Here is a 17308-nt window from a genome sequence, read left to right on the forward strand (position 1 = left end):
TTTACATTTTGAATGCTTAGCAGGACAGGAAAATGGCCCAATTCAGACTTAAAGAGAACATCCATGGGCATCCCTACTGCCTCTGATGTGGTGGACTCATTAAACACAAATGCTTCATTTTATAATTGTGTTGTAGTGGGCTATCCGTAAATTTAATATATAATTTTGCAGTCTGGTTCTCTTAATATAAGCAATTTGAAATTATTTATACTTTTACTGTTAATACTTAAGTATTTTGGCAATTACATTTACTTTTGGTACTTAAGTATATTTAATACTTTTAGACTAGTAGTATTTTACTGGGCGACATTCACTTTTGAGTAATTTCCTATTAAGGCATCTACTTTTACTCAAGTATGAAGGTGAGGGAGCATGGTGTTTGCAACGCATGGTGTTTGCAATGCCAGGGTTGTGGGTTCGATTCCCACGGGGGGCCAGCACAGATTTTTTTTTTTTTTAGGAAATGAAATTAAAATGTATGCATTCACTACTGTAAGTCACTCTGGATAAGAGCGTCTGCTAAATGACTAAAATGTAAAATAATCGCTGGCAAAAGCAACAGTGCAATTAAACATGGATCAGTCACTTGGATGTTGAATCAGACGTCCTCCAGTGATTTAACGTTTACTGTTGAAAAGTGATATCCCAAGTATAAATACAGTAAAGTACACACACTAATGGCAAAAAAAAAAAAATGTTTTGAGCAAAATAATTGTTTTTAAATAACGGCAAACTTCAAGGAGTAGGTTTGATGGGAAGTAGTTTCTTCTCCGGCCTCCCCCCTTGCTTGAGGAGCAATAGAGAACAAAAGAGGAAAGCCCCCCCCCCACTTGTGCTATGTCATGACTTATCTGGACCACCTATTGAGATGTGCCTTTTGTTAAGTAAATCAGGTGTTAAATGAAGTGAAAAGTAGACTGGAGTGCCTCTACGTAGACTCTATAGACTTAGTTTGTCCAGCTATTGCCGGTAATATGCACATGCCAGATGGATTTGAGTAGGTGATGTAACTAGTAGTTACTGATTGTGAGCTGAAAGAACTGTTGATAGAATGAAAGAATAATTATAAATGGGAATATTTGTTAGATTTGATTGCTGTAGTTTGGGAATAAAGAAAGAACTGGAGATACTATGCAACACACACACACCACACTGGAGTTCAGATGAGTGCATTGTGGCCGATTTGCCCCGATTCACAAAACCACCTTACTAAGCACAATGGGGAGCTCTCTGAATAATGGACAGCTGAGAGAGAAACAATGGAACCGGAAAGGGGGATTGAACGATGAGTGAGGGGAAAGGCAAAGAACACTGCATGACACTGACAAGTCTGCAAAAAAGGCATTTATAATGAGTTCAGTTCATTGCTTCATACTCAATACTAGCCCAGCCAGAAGTTAATCAAATTTGTGGCAAAAGGGGGACAGCAGCAAATAGATAAGATACTCTTAGGTACAACAAGGGTAACAAGTGACCAAAAAAATAAAAAGACAGGTGACGCACACAAAATCTAAATTAAAATAATAAAAACATGCAATATAAATAAAAAAAGTTAATACTGGGAACAACCTCTGAAAAATTATAATACTACTAATAGTAGAATGGTTCAAGTGCCAGAGTTTGGCAAATTTGAATGACCCAACTACTGTCCCATTTGTCATCTGTAGTAAAAAATAAAAAATAAATTTCACTGGCTTTCACTGGAGAATAGAATAGTTGCTTGGTGTGGTGTGTTACGATTGGCTGACGGCTGCAGTCAGCTTCATCTTCTGCTCGGCAGGAAGTGACCTCACGGCGCCCTCAAATTTCTGGGAGTGGCGCTGAGCGACGTCTCGGAGCAGCATGACCAGGGTGTTCTGGGTTTCTGGATGACCAACATTGTCATAACGTTTTATATCTACATACGACAACTTAGGTACACGAAGAGGAAAGGAAACCTATCACGATATAAGGTTCTCTTACCTGGATCAAGGTCCTTCGTTCCCAGGACGTGGCTAGAAGCAGATACTATTGGCTTAATTTGACTCACCACCTAATGAGACAACACTTATTATTACTAAAATACAGATGAGTATTTGACATAGTTACTAGCCAACATTGTGGAATTACACATTCAGAGATCAATTCTAGATCTGTGCGTATTTCAATGGAAATGGACAAAGTATCATATGATGTGATCAGTTTAAGAAAGAAAGGCTAAATAAATGAGTGGGAACATACCATTGCAGGGTTCTGTGAGTAGAGCATGGCCAAGCAGCTGTACACAGTCTTATTCTCCTCCAGGTCCTCCTTCAGAGGGAGGCAGGCCAGGAGGGCCGGGAACACCTAGGACAGAGATAAGAGTTCTCCATGTCAGCATCACTGAGGACACTCAGCTCTTCAACTCGTGCGGCTGTGTACGTCAATAAGCCTGTGGCAAACTCACATTGTAAATCTAATATACAGCATTTGGGTCCCAGATATACAGTATTTGGGTCCCACAGATCCCAGATATTCTCAGAGCAACTTAAAGTTCAGTCAGAACAACTCAAAGTTCCACACAAATCTTCCAGAGTCATGCAAACACCTTGAGTTAGGCATAAAATCCCATACATGAAAATGCAGACAGTACCTGTTCCAGAGGGACACCCTCCATGTGGCTCATGATCATCCTGCAGAGGGCAGCACACAGATTGTCAATCACCCTCCTGTCCTGTTCTTTGGACAGCAGGTTGGAGAAGAGGGACAGCATCATGGGGTAGTCTCTGGGAGGGACAGGAGTTGAGGAAAACCCCCTAGGCTGCTGGACAGGCCAGTACTACAGTAATAGAATCTAAATCACATGGTCAGTGCTGGTCAATGTACCTAGCTACTCATGTGAACTATAACAGTGAGTTAAAAGAGATTCTCCAGTACGTTTGTATACTTTTTAGCCAGTAGTGCTTAGTCGCCAAAGTACCGGAGCATGTCTTTAACAATGCTCAAACACAATCACATACACCCACATAGAAAAACACACACACACATTATTGAGAGGGATACTGAGCGACGAGTGGTCCAGCAGCCTGGGCCAGAGCTCCCAGTCCAAACACGCTGTTGTTGCGAACCTCGTTGTCGCTGTCTCTCACCCCGGCCACCAGCACAGGCAGCAGCCGATTGGACAGTTTACCAGCACAGGCCCTTCCCCCGGACACACTGACCAGGGATTGCAGGATCTCTCCGAGCGTGCCCACAGAGAAGGAACGGTCAGCCACCGTGCACGACGATTTCTGAGGAACAAATCCATCCTCATTCAATACACATCAAACTAAAGGTTTATCCTTCAGTATGCCTCTGTACTTAACGCTGACATTTTTTACAAAATAAAAACAACTTTCGTTGAGAAAATTGTAGAATTTCAACACAAAATGAATTAGGAATTAGGTCTATTAATTTCTATATTGATAGATTGTCAACTGGAGTAAATGACTTGGGTTATTTGAACCCAGTGCTAACGGTCTAGTGGTAGGTTGACTCACAGCCTTGTTCATGATGAGGGGCAGCAGCTCGTTGAGATGGGGCTGGAAGGTGTCCGCTGGTACGGCGGAGGCCAGCAGAGGGATCCCCTCACCTGCAAACTCCTGGAGCATGGCATCATACTCCGCCTACAACACACAACATGGTCATATCATTTGCACCATACACTTGGAAGTACATCCGATCCTGCCAGTGCTGGAGAGTGTGACGAAAGAGAGAGGAAACCCCACCTGCTGCTCGTCATCATCTGCCTCATCTCCTCCTCCGTCCTGACAGACAGTCTGTAGACACAGGGTAAGGGGAGGGTCAAAGGATTATCACATTCTTTTCCTATTATGCTACGATGCCCTTTAACCCCTTACATTTGTGGGAATTGGCCTATATGGATAGAGCCAAATTGAAAGGTTTTAAAACAGAAGAACTGTAAAAAGCATGACCATGGTAGCAAGTGAAAGAGAACACTTGGTCTGATATATTACGGGGAAATTATCATAACAAAAAGTGAGGACAACAGTTCACCTGACACAAGTCAACGTAAACATGACATGTTTGATTTTTTGTGCATTTTACATTTACTGTACTTTTCACAGCATTTGTCAATAAAGTCTAAAAATACTCTGGATGCATTCAGTAACATAAGAATATTCATTGACATTTTGGAGTAGGTGCAAGATAAGAAAAAAAAAACTATTCCCAGGGTTTGAGTGAGAGGTCTAACTGGTGTCTCCAACTGTGCACAGTTCATAAGTCAGTTCAAAGCACTTATGACTTAAAAATGATTTTGGCTAGTAAAAAATCTTAGTGGCTGGTAGAATTTTAAATAGTACATTTTAGGCACTGTACGCAACCCAAAAACATTCCATTATAAATTGCGATCTGGGTCAGGTTGGCATAATTTTAAAGCTTATTCTACTGACAACATGACTAGCTAAGTTATACAACACGATCTTACAGTGTTAGGCTTACAAAAGGCACTTCAGACAAACAGATCGGACTCATGAGTGCATTCAAGAGCATGTTCCGCTGCAAATGTTCTTCACAATACGACAAACATAGGCTCATTGTGTTCAGGACAACCCAGGCTATAACGCATGTCGTCCTTGTAACTGTGGATCAAACATAGCCAACGTAAATATTGATCATGTAAATTCAATTTTCAAATATGGAAATGTGACGTGCACATTTGGACTCATAGGTGTGTGGTTTGCTTGTATGACATCGAAGGGATATTTATTATAATCCTCAACGTTTCATTTGTCAGAACACCGACTCCTCTCGATTTACAGCATTTCCCTCACTCAGACAACAAATGGGCAAAAGTATCCCTATTAGCGGAAGGGATGGGGGCATCTCTTGTCGCGTGCAGTGCTGACGTCATGTATAGCATGCTAATGTACAGCCACTGGGTTCCAATTTAGGCACTGATCAATGACAAAATTGTGCATTTTCAACCCGTATATGGGATGACTGGGGCTGTGAGTGGAAAAAGCTACGTCCACACTAACACATATTCTGATATCAGATATCCTAAATGAATAAAATGGGGGACATCCTGTCTGTGAAGAGCACTCAGGCTTGGTTTGTGTCAGCTCACCCTCTTCTTGAGCACATCTCGGATGGCCTGACTGATCTCCTGCAGGCGCCCGGGGCTCTGCAGCGCTTCCCCCTGGCAGGCCTTCAGCACGCCGTTCATGGCCTCCAGCACACCCATCACCACCTGGCGCTCACGCTCACCGCGCACCGCCTCCAAGAAGCTGGGAAGCACCACCCCCAGCAGCTTCTGCATGGCTGAGGGAAAGAAGCTTAATTGTATTTATTTTTTAGACAAGCCTGGCTAATTCCCAGAATGAATGTCTTAACTATCATCTCATTCGATACGTTTAATAACTCTCTTTGAAAAACTCTATAATAGCGCCACATAAGATGCTTCAGAAATTCAAAGAGCCAAGGCTCTGATGAGGTAGGGGTTGAGCGAGTTACCCTGGTGGTTGGCCTCAGTGGGATTCTCCTGCCACACTTTGTGTTGAGCTCGGCAGAACTGGCCCATGGCCCCGAAGGCAGCCCTGCGTACGTCCTCGTGGGGGAACTGAGGGGAGGACGGGACGCATGGTCAGAGATGGTCAACGCTGACCAACATACAAACTACCCATTACAGAGGGAGAGGAGGATGGATGAGCTGTGCTACATTACTTACATCACGCAGCTCATAGACCTGCTGAAAGCTGGACTCCAGGAAGGGCTGGAAGGCAGCACTGAATGGGTGAAAAGGATAAGGAGACATCAGTGACAATACATTTCCATACTGGAAGACAGCGGAAGTTAAATGAGGAAAAGTTGCTGCGAAGTGAGATGATTGTATCGACAGATTTTCAAGGACTCTAGGCATAGAGGGGCCAACCGGAGAAGTGGTTAGCTGCAGATACCATGCAACGCGGAATGAACATAGAACCCAGATGGTCTGTGACATGCAACACTCAAAATCTCTCTTTGCTCTTGAGTCTTTACCCAGTGTTGAAGGCAATCTCTCCCAGAGCATCACAGGCATCCTCCTTCTCGTCAATGTAGGCGTTTTCCACACTGAACCTGGGGAATGGAGAGAGCACAGAGGTTAAAATGGAGAAGGACAGAGGGAATCCCCTCCATCTAGTTCTTTAGGCACAAGCCTGACAAACAAAATGGCTTCCATTTGTTTCAATTGACTACTTTTATGTCAGCTGCTTTGAAGTTTGCATTGTGTCTTCACTCCCGCCCCACAAAAAAAACACATCAAACGTCATAAAATGAAAGATAATCAGATGAGAAACGTACCCGGCTGTGTCTGGGTCCGCGGTGTCGGGCCCCTCGTCATCCAAAATGGCATCTCCCTCGGTGTCGTCATCATCATCGTCGTCCAGCAGGACAAAAGTCTTGTCCTCCTCAAGGTGAGCCTAAGGATGAAAATTATTTTTTTTAAACTAAGGAAACTATATTTTTTGCAATTTCTCAATGGTGTAAGAGAATAGAATAGAGTGTGAATAGGAGTTATAGCAGTGTCTGTCAGACTGACCGTGACTCCCTCTGTGGACTTGAGGGACAACAGCATGATGGTGGTGATAGCTGTGAGGTGGGGGCTCAGACAGTCTGGACTCACTGTGGACACGGCCGAGAACAGGCTGTACCTGTACACAGAAAGAGACAGAGAAAGATCGAGGGGGGAGAAGCACATGGGTTCAATACAAAGTCATTAAAAAGTCAGAAAACAGTCATGCACTCTGAACGCCAAATCCAACAGGCTGGCAGGACTTCTATTAGAGTGGGAGCATCTCAGACACACACTACATACGTGCAGCGCCGCAGGTCGGGGTCGTCGATGGCATTGGTGAGGTTGAGTCCCAGCTGAACACACTCTGCAGCCAGGGGGCTGAACACATCCTTGCCTATGGTGCGGGCCAGCACTGACAGAGTATCTGACAGAACAAAGGAAACTCATTCGTCATCTAGACGTGACTCGGGTTAAAATAATCTCTATGACGCAAGACAGATCAGCCCTAAACTGTCAATAGCATGGACTATAAGTGTCTGCTGGATGACCACATCAAACAGACGAAGGCTTAGAGATAGTTAGCCTACCCAGAGCCTGTGTTTGCAGAGCCCTCATCTCGTCCCTTGTGTCAGTGAGGAAGCCCTTCAGACTCTCAATGACAGGTGGGAAGTAAGGAACTAGCTTCTCTTTGGCTGCATTGGCTGAAAGGAAGAGAAGGGATGAAAGGTTAATACAGTTACAGTGATACACATTCCAGTCTTTTAAAACGTCTAAAATAGACCCGATGCATCTCAATAGTCGAGTGGCCTCCTCTCCTTGTGTCCTTTCCATCTGCCCTGATCTGAAAGATTTTTTCAAAGCAACGGACTTACTTTTGACTTTAGCAGTCCTTTCAGATAAGTGTGGATGAAGGAAGACTCAAACGGAAGCCATTCCAAATGATTGAGCTGTAACATGCTCTATTGAAAGGCTCAATCCTAAATGGACTTTTGCAGTGTTACCTATAGCTCCTATGGCACTGACAGCCAGCTCTTTGAGCTTCAGGTTCTCTGCATTGCTGAGGGCAGACAACATGGTCTCCATCAGGGTGGGCAGGTATGGCTCAATCTCCGAACCTGATAGGGGATGGAACAGTTCATGAAAAACATCAGCACAGTACAGAGGGGGTTAAAAAGATTATTTCCCCCAAATGACATATTCAAATCTTATATTATCAGTACCTTAAAAGTAGTCTAGGGGCAAGACTAGAGAGCAAGAGAGTCAGAGGCTCAACATTTGTTTACCTAGCAACAGCTTAGCATTTTGGCATCCTCCAATTAGTATAGAATAGAACTAAAACAGACTTGGGTTGAATATTGGAATGCATTTGGAAATACACTTCCAAGTATTTAAAAAAAAAACTCAAATACACTCCCATACATTTAACCCAGGTATTTGAAAATAGTCTTTGTATTGGAAAATACAAACACTATTAAACACACATTTGAAATGCTATTTGCAAAAAAAATTAAGTAATTCAAATACTAAAATAAAAGTACTTGTTTTGGGCTGTGTATTTCAATACACAGAAAAAGTATTTTAAATAACAAATACACGTTTCTGAACCCAGGTCTGGAACCAATTATTATTATTATTAATTATTTTTTTTACCTTTATTTAACTAGGCAATTCTTATTTTCAATGACGGCCTAGGAACAGTGGGTTAACTGCCTTGTTCAGGGGCAGAACGACAGATTTGTACCTTGTCAGCTCGGGGATTCGATCTTGCAACCTTTCGGTTACTAGTCCAACGGTCTAACCACTAGGCTATGGTGCCGCCCCAAATAATAGCAAGACAGTTGGGTATGGATCAGGATAAAGGTGAATGGGAGGATCCTCACCCAGGTTTTCCATGAAGTTCTCCAGGGCGTAGAAGGCCTTGGTGATGTGTCCGATCTTGGCCTGGTTCAGAGCCGACATGTAGCCCAGCAAAAGTGGCATCAGCTCGGCACAGTACTTACTGACCTCGGGCTGCAGGTGCTCTGAGAACTGTCCCAGGGCAAAGAGGCCGGCGCTGCGGACTACCTGGTTATTGTCTGACAGACTCTGGCACACCGTCTGCAGCATGGAGGACAGCAACCTGACACACAGAGGAACAGACGGACAGTGGGATTAGCAGGAAAAAGACAATAGTTCCATTTGAATGAGAGAAAATAAGACAGAAAAACATTGCTCTGGATTATTTCAGCTCCAAAACACACTAAAGGACTGGACATTGACAAATGAAACAAATTAAAATCACTGAATAAGAGAAAGCAGCATTGACTCACTTGGTCCGTATGTGGTCGGCACAGCCCTCAGCCAGCACTGCCATACACATCAAGCCTGCCTTCCTCTCATAGGGGTTCTCACTGGCCAGGCACACCTGGGTCAGGGGCATCTGATGGACATGCCATGGGTCAGACATACATAATAAAACTATTTGTGCTTTATGCATGGAAATTTGTGTTCAACTCCGTATGACTGCAAGTTATAAACAATGCAGCTACTGATACAATGATGGCTACATACTGCTGCAGCACAGAGATAACATCATGAAGTGTCTGACTGAAAGGCAAATTATAACATTCATATAAAGCAAGTGAGTGTGTTTACTAACCAGCTGCTGGAATAGTTTCTCAGGGGGCATGTGAAGAGCCATGGTGTCAATAACCTGCAGACGAAGAGAGATTATATTTTAGGCACAACAAAAAAAATACACTCCTTCTGTTCTTTGTATGTGGTTATTTCTCAAGGGAAGTTGACCTGAGCAGCAAAGTGTTTAGGACTCTCGTTGTCGGTGTCGCCCTCGTCGCCATTCTCCTCATCCTCTGGGTCCTCCTCCCCAGGTGGGGGCGCTGCACTCAGCACAGGGAACACTGTCTGCAGGATGGGATTCAGCAGCTTCTGCTTTAGCACCGTCTGCAGGAGGCAGAGAGCACAGCATACATCACTGACAAGCGCCACATATTTTAACTGACAAAAAGGATAAAAGGGCACAGTGCTCGGGGTGCATCTCCATAGTCTAAAGCATCCATTTATAACTGGGTGACTTTACCTTGCTCTTGAGTCGGATGAGAAAAGCGATGCAGGACAGAGCCTTTACACGCAGGGAGTCAGTCAGGGTGGTGTCTGCACTGACCTGAGACGAACATACACACATTTCACTGTCAACAAGACAACCCATCACATTTCCTTCAATGTAAGCAAAAAGTTCTTTACAAATATAATTAGAAGAAGCTCTGTTCTCACCTCCAAGCAGAAATGGACAATTTCAGCAATGTGTGGCACAATGATTGACACCTCACTCTCCATCAGCTCATCAAACACCTCCATGGCATCACTGGCCTGACCCTGGTCAGAAATAATCCAATCAAGGGACAATAGTGTTTGAAGCTCCATTTAATAGTAATCCCAGAAGACTGATGCAATCATCAGTGCAATACAGCAGTGGTGCTAGTGGGGGCTGACATATTGAAGTACACCCTACCTGGTCTGCCTTGATTAGGTGTTTGAGCGCAATGATCAGTCTTGGGATGAGGGAGCGCATGAGGTTCTGAAAGACACAGGACATTTCATTTCATTTCAGCACAGCAATGAAGGATGATGGTAGACTACATTTCTGTTCACTCCAAAAAGGCATAAAATAGATTGATTGTGGCCTCACCATCTCCTCTGTGCCAGTGTAGGCAGTCATAGCAGTGAGGGTGAGGATGCAGTAGTACATAGCTGTGGGGTTGTCCAGGTCTTGCAGCACGGTGCCAAACAGCTGCAGCAGTTGGCGGTAATGGGGCTTGAAGGGCTCTGGGTTGGACTCCACCACTTTGCTGAGCAAGAGTAGACCCACCTGAGAGAGACAGGGGTATTTTAGTGATTGTCTGAGGGTACCTAAGATACATAGAATGTATTCAAAATATTTTGATCTATGCATATTCTGACCAATCAGTGAGCAACCATCAAGAGCTCAAATCAAAGCCACATACTGCAAAACCTCTCTTTGTTCATGTACAACAAATACATGACTGTGTTTTAGTTCTGTCTATAGAAGCTGATACCTGTCTGTCCGTTGGGTTGTTGCTCTTGGTGGACTGGTTGAGGAGTGTGAATAGAGCAGGCCAGCGGTCTGGCGTCTCGTGTTTGACCATCACTGCACTGAGCTGTGAGAGGGAGTGGCGCACTGTGTGTCTGGAAACAGAGGAGGGTTATTGTCAAGTTCAGATCTGCTCTCATCCTTCTAGACCTATCTGCTGCCTTTGATACTGTGAACCATCAGATCCTCCTCTCCACCCTCTCCGAGTTGGGCATCTCCGGCGCGGCCCACGCTTGGATTGCGTCCTACCTGACAGGTCGCTCCTACCAGGTGGCGTGGCGAGAATCTGTCTCCGCACCACGCGCTCTCACCACTGGTGTCCCCCAGGGCTCTGTTCTAGGCCCTCTCCTATTCTCGCTATACACCAAGTCACTTGGCTCTGTCATATCCTCACATGGTCTCTCCTATCATTGCTATGCAGACGACACACAATTAATCTTCTCCTTTCCCCCTTCTGATAACCAGGTGGCGAATCGCATCTCTGCATGTCTGGCAGACATATCAGTGTGGATGACGGATCACCACCTCAAGCTGAACCTCGGCAAGACGGAGCTGCTCTTCCTCCCGGGGAAGGACTGCCCGTTCCATGATCTCACCATCACGGTTGACAACTCCCTTGTGTCCTCCTCCCAGAGTGCTAAGAACCTTGGCGTGACCCTGGACAACACCCTGTCGTTCTCCACTAACATCAAGGCGGTGACCCGATCCTGTAGGTTCATGCTCTACAACATTCGCAGAGTACGACCCTGCCTCACACAGGAAGCGGTGCAGGTCCTAGTCCAGGCACTTGTCATCTCCCGTCTGGATTACTGCAACTCGCTGTTGGCGGGGCTCCCTGCCTGTGCCATTAAACCCCTACAACTCATCCAGAACGCCCCAGCCCGTCTGGTGTTCAACCTTCCCAAGTTCTCTCACGTCACCCCGCTCCTCCGCTCTCTCCACTGGCTTCCAGTTGAAGCTCGCATCCGCTACAAGTCCATGGTGCTTGCCTACGGAGCTGTGAGGGGAACGGCACCTCCGTACCTTCAGGCTCTGATCAGGCCCTACACCCAAACAAGGGCACTGCGTTCATCCACCTCTGGCCTGCTCGCCTCCCTACCTCTGAGGAAGCACAGTTCCCGCTCAGCCCAGTCAAAACTGTTCGCTGCTCTGACACCCCAATGGTGGAACAAGCTCCCTCACGACGCCAGGACAGCGGAGTCAATCACCACCTTCCGGAGACACCTGAAATCCCACCTCTTTAAGGAATACCTGGGATAGGATAAAGTAATCCTTCTAACCCCCCCCCTAAAAGATTTAGATGCACTATTGTAAAGTGGTTGTTCCACTGGATATCATAAGGTGAATGCACCAATTTGTAAGTCGCTCTGGATAAGAGCGTCTGCTAAATGACTTAAATGTAAATGTAAATGTAACAAGTTTAATTGGTGTGTTGGATGGGTTAGTGGTTATGGTCAGATAGGTTGTAGCTATACATCTGTATTATAACCCATTGATATTCTAGTAGGATATGCCTAGTTTTCCACCTCAAAAGCTATGTGACTGTTTTTATGTAAAGGACAAAAGTAACTTACTCTGTCTCCTGCTGAAAAGCTTGTAGTACCACTGCTTTCAGACTAAGAAGCAAGAAAGAAAAAAGAAAAAAATACAATGGAAACGTATAACAAATAAAGCTCAGTGGGAATTCATTCAACAGTCCAATACAGAAGACTTAGAAATGGCTGATTGTGGGGGAATTAGACAAAGGGCAGCCAACCTCTCTCTGTGATCAAGGCTAATCTTCTTCCAATGCTTCTTTACTCTCATCCGCAACATCACTGCAGCTGACTGGCGGATCTGAAGGGAGGGTAGAAAAACAATGAATGCACTGATGAGAGCTGGCGATAAGCCGTACAAATAGAACACATACAACAGAGTAGGGCATGCAAACCCCTGGGTTACACATACCTTCAGAAAGTATTCACAACCCTTGACTTTTTCCACATTTTGTTGTGTTAGAGCATGAATTTAAAAATGTATAAAATTTAAATAAATAAAAATTCACTGGCCTACACACAATACCACATAATGTCAAAGTAGAATACGTTTTTAAATTTTTACAAATTAATTAAGAAAATAAGTATTCAACCCCTTTGTTATGGCAAGCCTAAATAGGTTCAGTAGTAAAAATGTGCTTAACAAGTCACATAATAAGTTGCATGGACTCACTGTGTTCAATGACTACCTCATCTCTGTACCCTACACATACAATTTCACACAGATTCAACCACAAAGATCGGGGAGGTTTTCCAATGCTTCGCAAAGAAGGGCACCTATTGAGCATGGTGAAGTTGTGAATCACACTTTAGAGTTATTAATTACACTTACAACCAGTCACTACAAAGTCACAGGCGTCATTCCTAGCTTAGTTGCCGAAGAGGAAGGAACCCGCTCAGATTTTTCACCATGAAGCAAATGGTGACTTTAAAACAGTTAAGAGTTTAATGACTGTGATAGCAGATAACTTAGGATGGGTCAACAACATTGCAGTTACTCCACAATCTTAACCTAATTGACAGAGTGAAAAGGAAGCCTCTACATAATAAAATAATCCAAAATATGCATCCTGTTTGCAACAAAGCACTAAAGTAATATATAAAAAATAAAATAACTTTTGTTCTAAATACAAAGTGTTATGTCTGGGACAAATCGAAAGAGTACCTCGTCCCACACTAAAACTTAAGACATTGATACCACTCTCCATATTTCCAAGCATAGTGGTGGATCTGAAAATGGTTGTCTAGCAATGATCAACAACCAATTTGACAGAGCTTCAATAATTTTTAAAAGAATAATGGGCAAATGTTACACACTCCGGTGTGGAAAGCTCTCAGACTTATGCAGAAAGACTCACAGCTGTAATCGCTGACAAAGGTGCTTCTACAAAGTATTGACTCAGGGTTGTGAATACTTACGTTCATTTGATATTTCTGTATTTGATTTTCAATACATTTGCTAACATTTATAAAAACATGTTTTACTTTGTCATTATATGTTATTGTGTGTAGATTGGTGAGAAAAAACATATATTCACAAAATCTATTCTGTTTTGAATTCAGGCTTTAACAACAAAATGCTAAATAAGTCAAGGGGTATGAATACTTTCTCAAGACACTATCTATCACACTGATAATAGGTGTTTGTCTAACTAATATGTAACCTAGTTACATACCTGTGGGTTCTGGGACCCAGTCATGACAGCACACAACGCTGGGATTATGGCTGGGTCTTTAAAAGCCAGCTTCAACTGGGCGGTGGCCTGTACGGGGGAGAAAAATATATTGGACATGGTAAATACTGACTGGAATAAAGAAAGCTAGCCAGGCAGGCGGTTTAAACGTTAGCGAACTGTCACGTTTATGAAGTGACTAAGATTGCGTTTGAATTCTGTCAGTTAGCCACATTGGTTCGTGACGTGACATAATTTGGCTAGCAACAGGTGTCCATTTTGATTAACAGTTAGCTTAGTTAGTTAGCTAGCTAACGTTAGTTGCCGGTGCTTGTTATCAAAGCATGTCAGGGTAAATCCCACATTTATAGGTTCAGTAAGGAATCATTACCTGCTGAATAATCGCATTGTCAGGCTGCGTGAGTTGTAAGAGAATCTGTTCTAGTTCCCCAGACATCTTGGCTCTTCCGAAAATCGGTGTTTCTGAGAGTTGATGGTATTATTCAAAATGATGTGCTAAAAGTTGGCCCTTAACAGGGCTAAACAGTGAACTAACTTGACTAATGTGATAAATTCTCTAGCTAGTTAGCGCATCAAAATATTTATGGTTAATTTTTTTACACCGGTTTAGTAACCCAAATCGGCGGCGGTTGAGATTTGAGTGTCGCTCCAAGTCTGGTTCGTTCCATCAAGTCACCACGCGGGACAGAACCACAGACATTAAAACCAAGGACAGAACCCTGGGAGTTCCACGTGAACCGCGTTGTTAAAGGGACCACATTGAAATACACATAACACATGCTGCACAAATGTACAGCGCCTGCTTTTGGACGGAGGGTAAACCATGATCAGTTATTGTTAGTGAGCGAACAGCATAAACTACTATTTGCATGACTAATTCTGAACGTTTTGAAGTTGCAAAAACGTTGTTGTAGTTGAAAATGTCTCAATTGACATGCATAGTAGTATAGGTGACAATTTGCACCTTCTTTAGGCAACAAAAGAGGGAGTACCTCGTCCCACACTGTGACACTAAAGACATCGATTAACGAAAAAACAACTTGCCTGACTGATCTTCCTGTTCCTAGCTTTTGTTTTCACAGGCATCATATGTTCTTTTCACAGGCATCAAGGTGGACAACTCACTTTCTTATTAAAAATGAAACATTTTCTGTCATCACAAATTCTCATGTAAAGGTTTATCTAGAATAATATTTTGTGCCACAGTCTAAACATAATTATGACGTAGGCCTTAATTCAAAGAACAATTAATTGAAATGGGCTATTTATTTCCTAAGATACTTATAAAACGTTATATACTGTACTATAATACGTATTTCTCCCTTCATTGACGAGGTAAAACAAAACAATATTTTTTTTTACAAACAAATAAAGAACTGTCCACGAATATAGTCTACACACTTACGTATGCCATAACATATATATATCTTAACTTAGCCTTTATTTAACAACACATTTTTATTTACAATGACGGCCTACACTGGCCAAACCCGGACGACCCTTGGCCAATTGTGCGCGCCATTTGGGACACCCAATCACGGCCGGTTGTGATACAGCCTGGAATTGAACCAGGGTGTCTGTGTCTGACCGCTGCGCCACTCGGGAGCCCCTACATACACGTGTCCAAGCATGTACATTTTTCTGTGCATCTACAAAAGATACAAAATGCATTGAGTGTACAAATAGGCCTAGCATTTAGAATGAAATCGCATTTACGATACTGTCTTAGCTACTGTATCCCCCCAGGTAGAGATCAGTAGCTATACTGTACTGCTATAGGCACAACATTATCACATATTTTCACCACTAACTGAATAATTGAAATGTCAATGCAGCCAAGGAAGTGGACCACAAACAAGCATTTGAATGGTAATACTTAGGACAGTTTGTGCCAGTTTGTGAAAGTATTGCTACCTGGGTTGACCATACACTGCATTTACATGTCCAGCCATTGTGAACAAATTGTATCTGAGGAGGGTAAAAGGCTCAAGTACAAAGTAATCAGTGATCACCTTTGCATTTGAGGTGTACTAACAGCATGATCAACAACATGCTGTGAGAGACATGTAGATGGGGTTTCAATTTGCACTTTTAAACCAAACAACAAAGAGACATTACAATGCCTATAGATTCAATCATGGAGTGATAATCACATCTAACCAAGATGAGTTTCCCCCTGACAGTGATATATGTCTGGACAAAAACATAGGGAGTGTAAAGTAAAAGCATAGTCTTTAGGCTACATACTACATTCTTGTTCATTGCAATGTTTGATTTAAATTCCATTTCTGGAGGTTAAATTAATACACATATTTCTACCACTCACAGCCATTTAGGCCACCATTGCTAAACACATTTTTGTAGGTAAAAGGAATCCATATATTTATACCACTCACAGCCACCACCATCGCTAAAAATGTTTTGTCTCTCTCCACAATTCAAGAATAATGCAATCCTTGGTGAGACAACTGTTAACTTGGTTGAAAAACTGTTAAAATCAGTACTACCCCGAGGGTACCTGAACAACAGTGGGACAGATCTGAAGAGACACTTTATGGCAAAGATGTGAGGAAATGAACATTCTGATCCAAGGAGAGATAAACATGTTTGACATGTGTGTTAAATTAGGCCTACATAGAAGTGATAGGCTATGCCACTATGATTGATAGATATGTAAATTATAGTTATAACCCACTGGGCATAGACATTAATTCAACATATATTCCACATTGGTTAAACGTAATTTCACTGAAATGAAGTGAAAACAATGTGAAGGATTAAACCAGTGTGTGCCCAGTGGTTCAATTCAAGAGTTGACAATAAAAATGTCTTAAAACGTTATGGGCCTATTTAAATTAAAATATGAGATTAGGAGACTGAGCACAACACCCTAACCATTAAACTTCATTACCACATTTAATCAAATGTGGTCTTTTCAAGGTGAAGAAAGGATACATTTGATCAATCAAATTTGGGAACTCACAGTGGCACTGGCAATGATATTATAAATAACTAGCTATTAAGTGTGCACTCTGCAATTAGCTAGTTCAATCTTTTAAAATCTAAATGGTGATCATTTTATGGATATCCGATAAAGAGGAATGAATTGCACCAAAATAAATCAACCATTCATTAAACTGTTTCTGCCAAATACTTTTTAGCATCTTTCTGTCGAAACTAATTTGCTTGTACAAATTACTATTTAGTTCAAAATGTGTGTATAATGGAAATAATGAATGGACCCTTCCAGGGGCGCGGCCTCAGACACCTGAATGAAAGACTGATTGGCTGCGACCTTGACCCACACCCACACACATTCACCTATAAACAGCATACCAAGGAACTTTCGAGCTTCTGGAAGGGTGGTTTTGTGGTTTTCAATCTTTATGAAACTGCGTGACAATTTGTTTGGACGGTTCTTGTTCACATAGGCCTACTAACGTTAGTGAAAAAT

At 42.8% G+C, this 17308-nt stretch overlaps 1 protein-coding gene across 1 annotated transcript; it reads right to left on the reverse strand.

Moving 5' to 3' along the window:
- Positions 1-1329: 1329 nt before the first annotated feature.
- On the reverse strand, positions 1330-14578 carry ipo4 (importin 4). Its single transcript, XM_029755637.1, has 29 exons — positions 14225-14578; positions 13837-13923; positions 12382-12461; positions 12200-12241; positions 10591-10720; positions 10203-10382; positions 10026-10091; positions 9788-9889; positions 9594-9677; positions 9302-9457; positions 9156-9209; positions 8827-8936; positions 8398-8636; positions 7519-7632; positions 7105-7218; positions 6818-6941; positions 6542-6653; positions 6304-6422; positions 6001-6078; positions 5690-5747; positions 5476-5581; positions 5090-5283; positions 3726-3776; positions 3498-3623; positions 3022-3248; positions 2612-2744; positions 2221-2325; positions 1963-2032; positions 1330-1864 (listed from the first exon to the last, which is right to left on the reverse strand). Exons 1-29 carry the CDS (start codon positions 14288-14290, stop codon positions 1734-1736), a joined length of 3258 nt encoding a protein of 1085 aa, XP_029611497.1. The 5' UTR covers positions 14291-14578; the 3' UTR covers positions 1330-1733.
- Between the last annotated feature and the right edge of the window lie 2730 nt (positions 14579-17308).

The sequence above is a fragment of the Salmo trutta genome, chromosome 6 (genome assembly GCF_901001165.1).
Source record: "Salmo trutta chromosome 6, fSalTru1.1, whole genome shotgun sequence".
Classification (NCBI taxonomy): domain Eukaryota; kingdom Metazoa; phylum Chordata; class Actinopteri; order Salmoniformes; family Salmonidae; genus Salmo; species Salmo trutta.

Excerpts from the sequence above, each read along its gene's own strand:
- ipo4 (XM_029755637.1), bottom strand. The coding sequence starts at position 14,290 with ATGTCTGGGGAACTAGAACAGATTCTCTTACAACTCACGCAGCCTGAC. Across the intron at positions 8,937-9,155 it reads AGAAACTATTCCAGCAGCTG|ATGCCCCTGACCCAGGTGTG; the intron begins GTTAGTAAACAC and ends CATGTCCATCAG. Across the intron at positions 5,284-5,475 it reads CACTGAGGCCAACCACCAGG|CCATGCAGAAGCTGCTGGGG; the intron begins GTAACTCGCTCA and ends TCTTTCCCTCAG.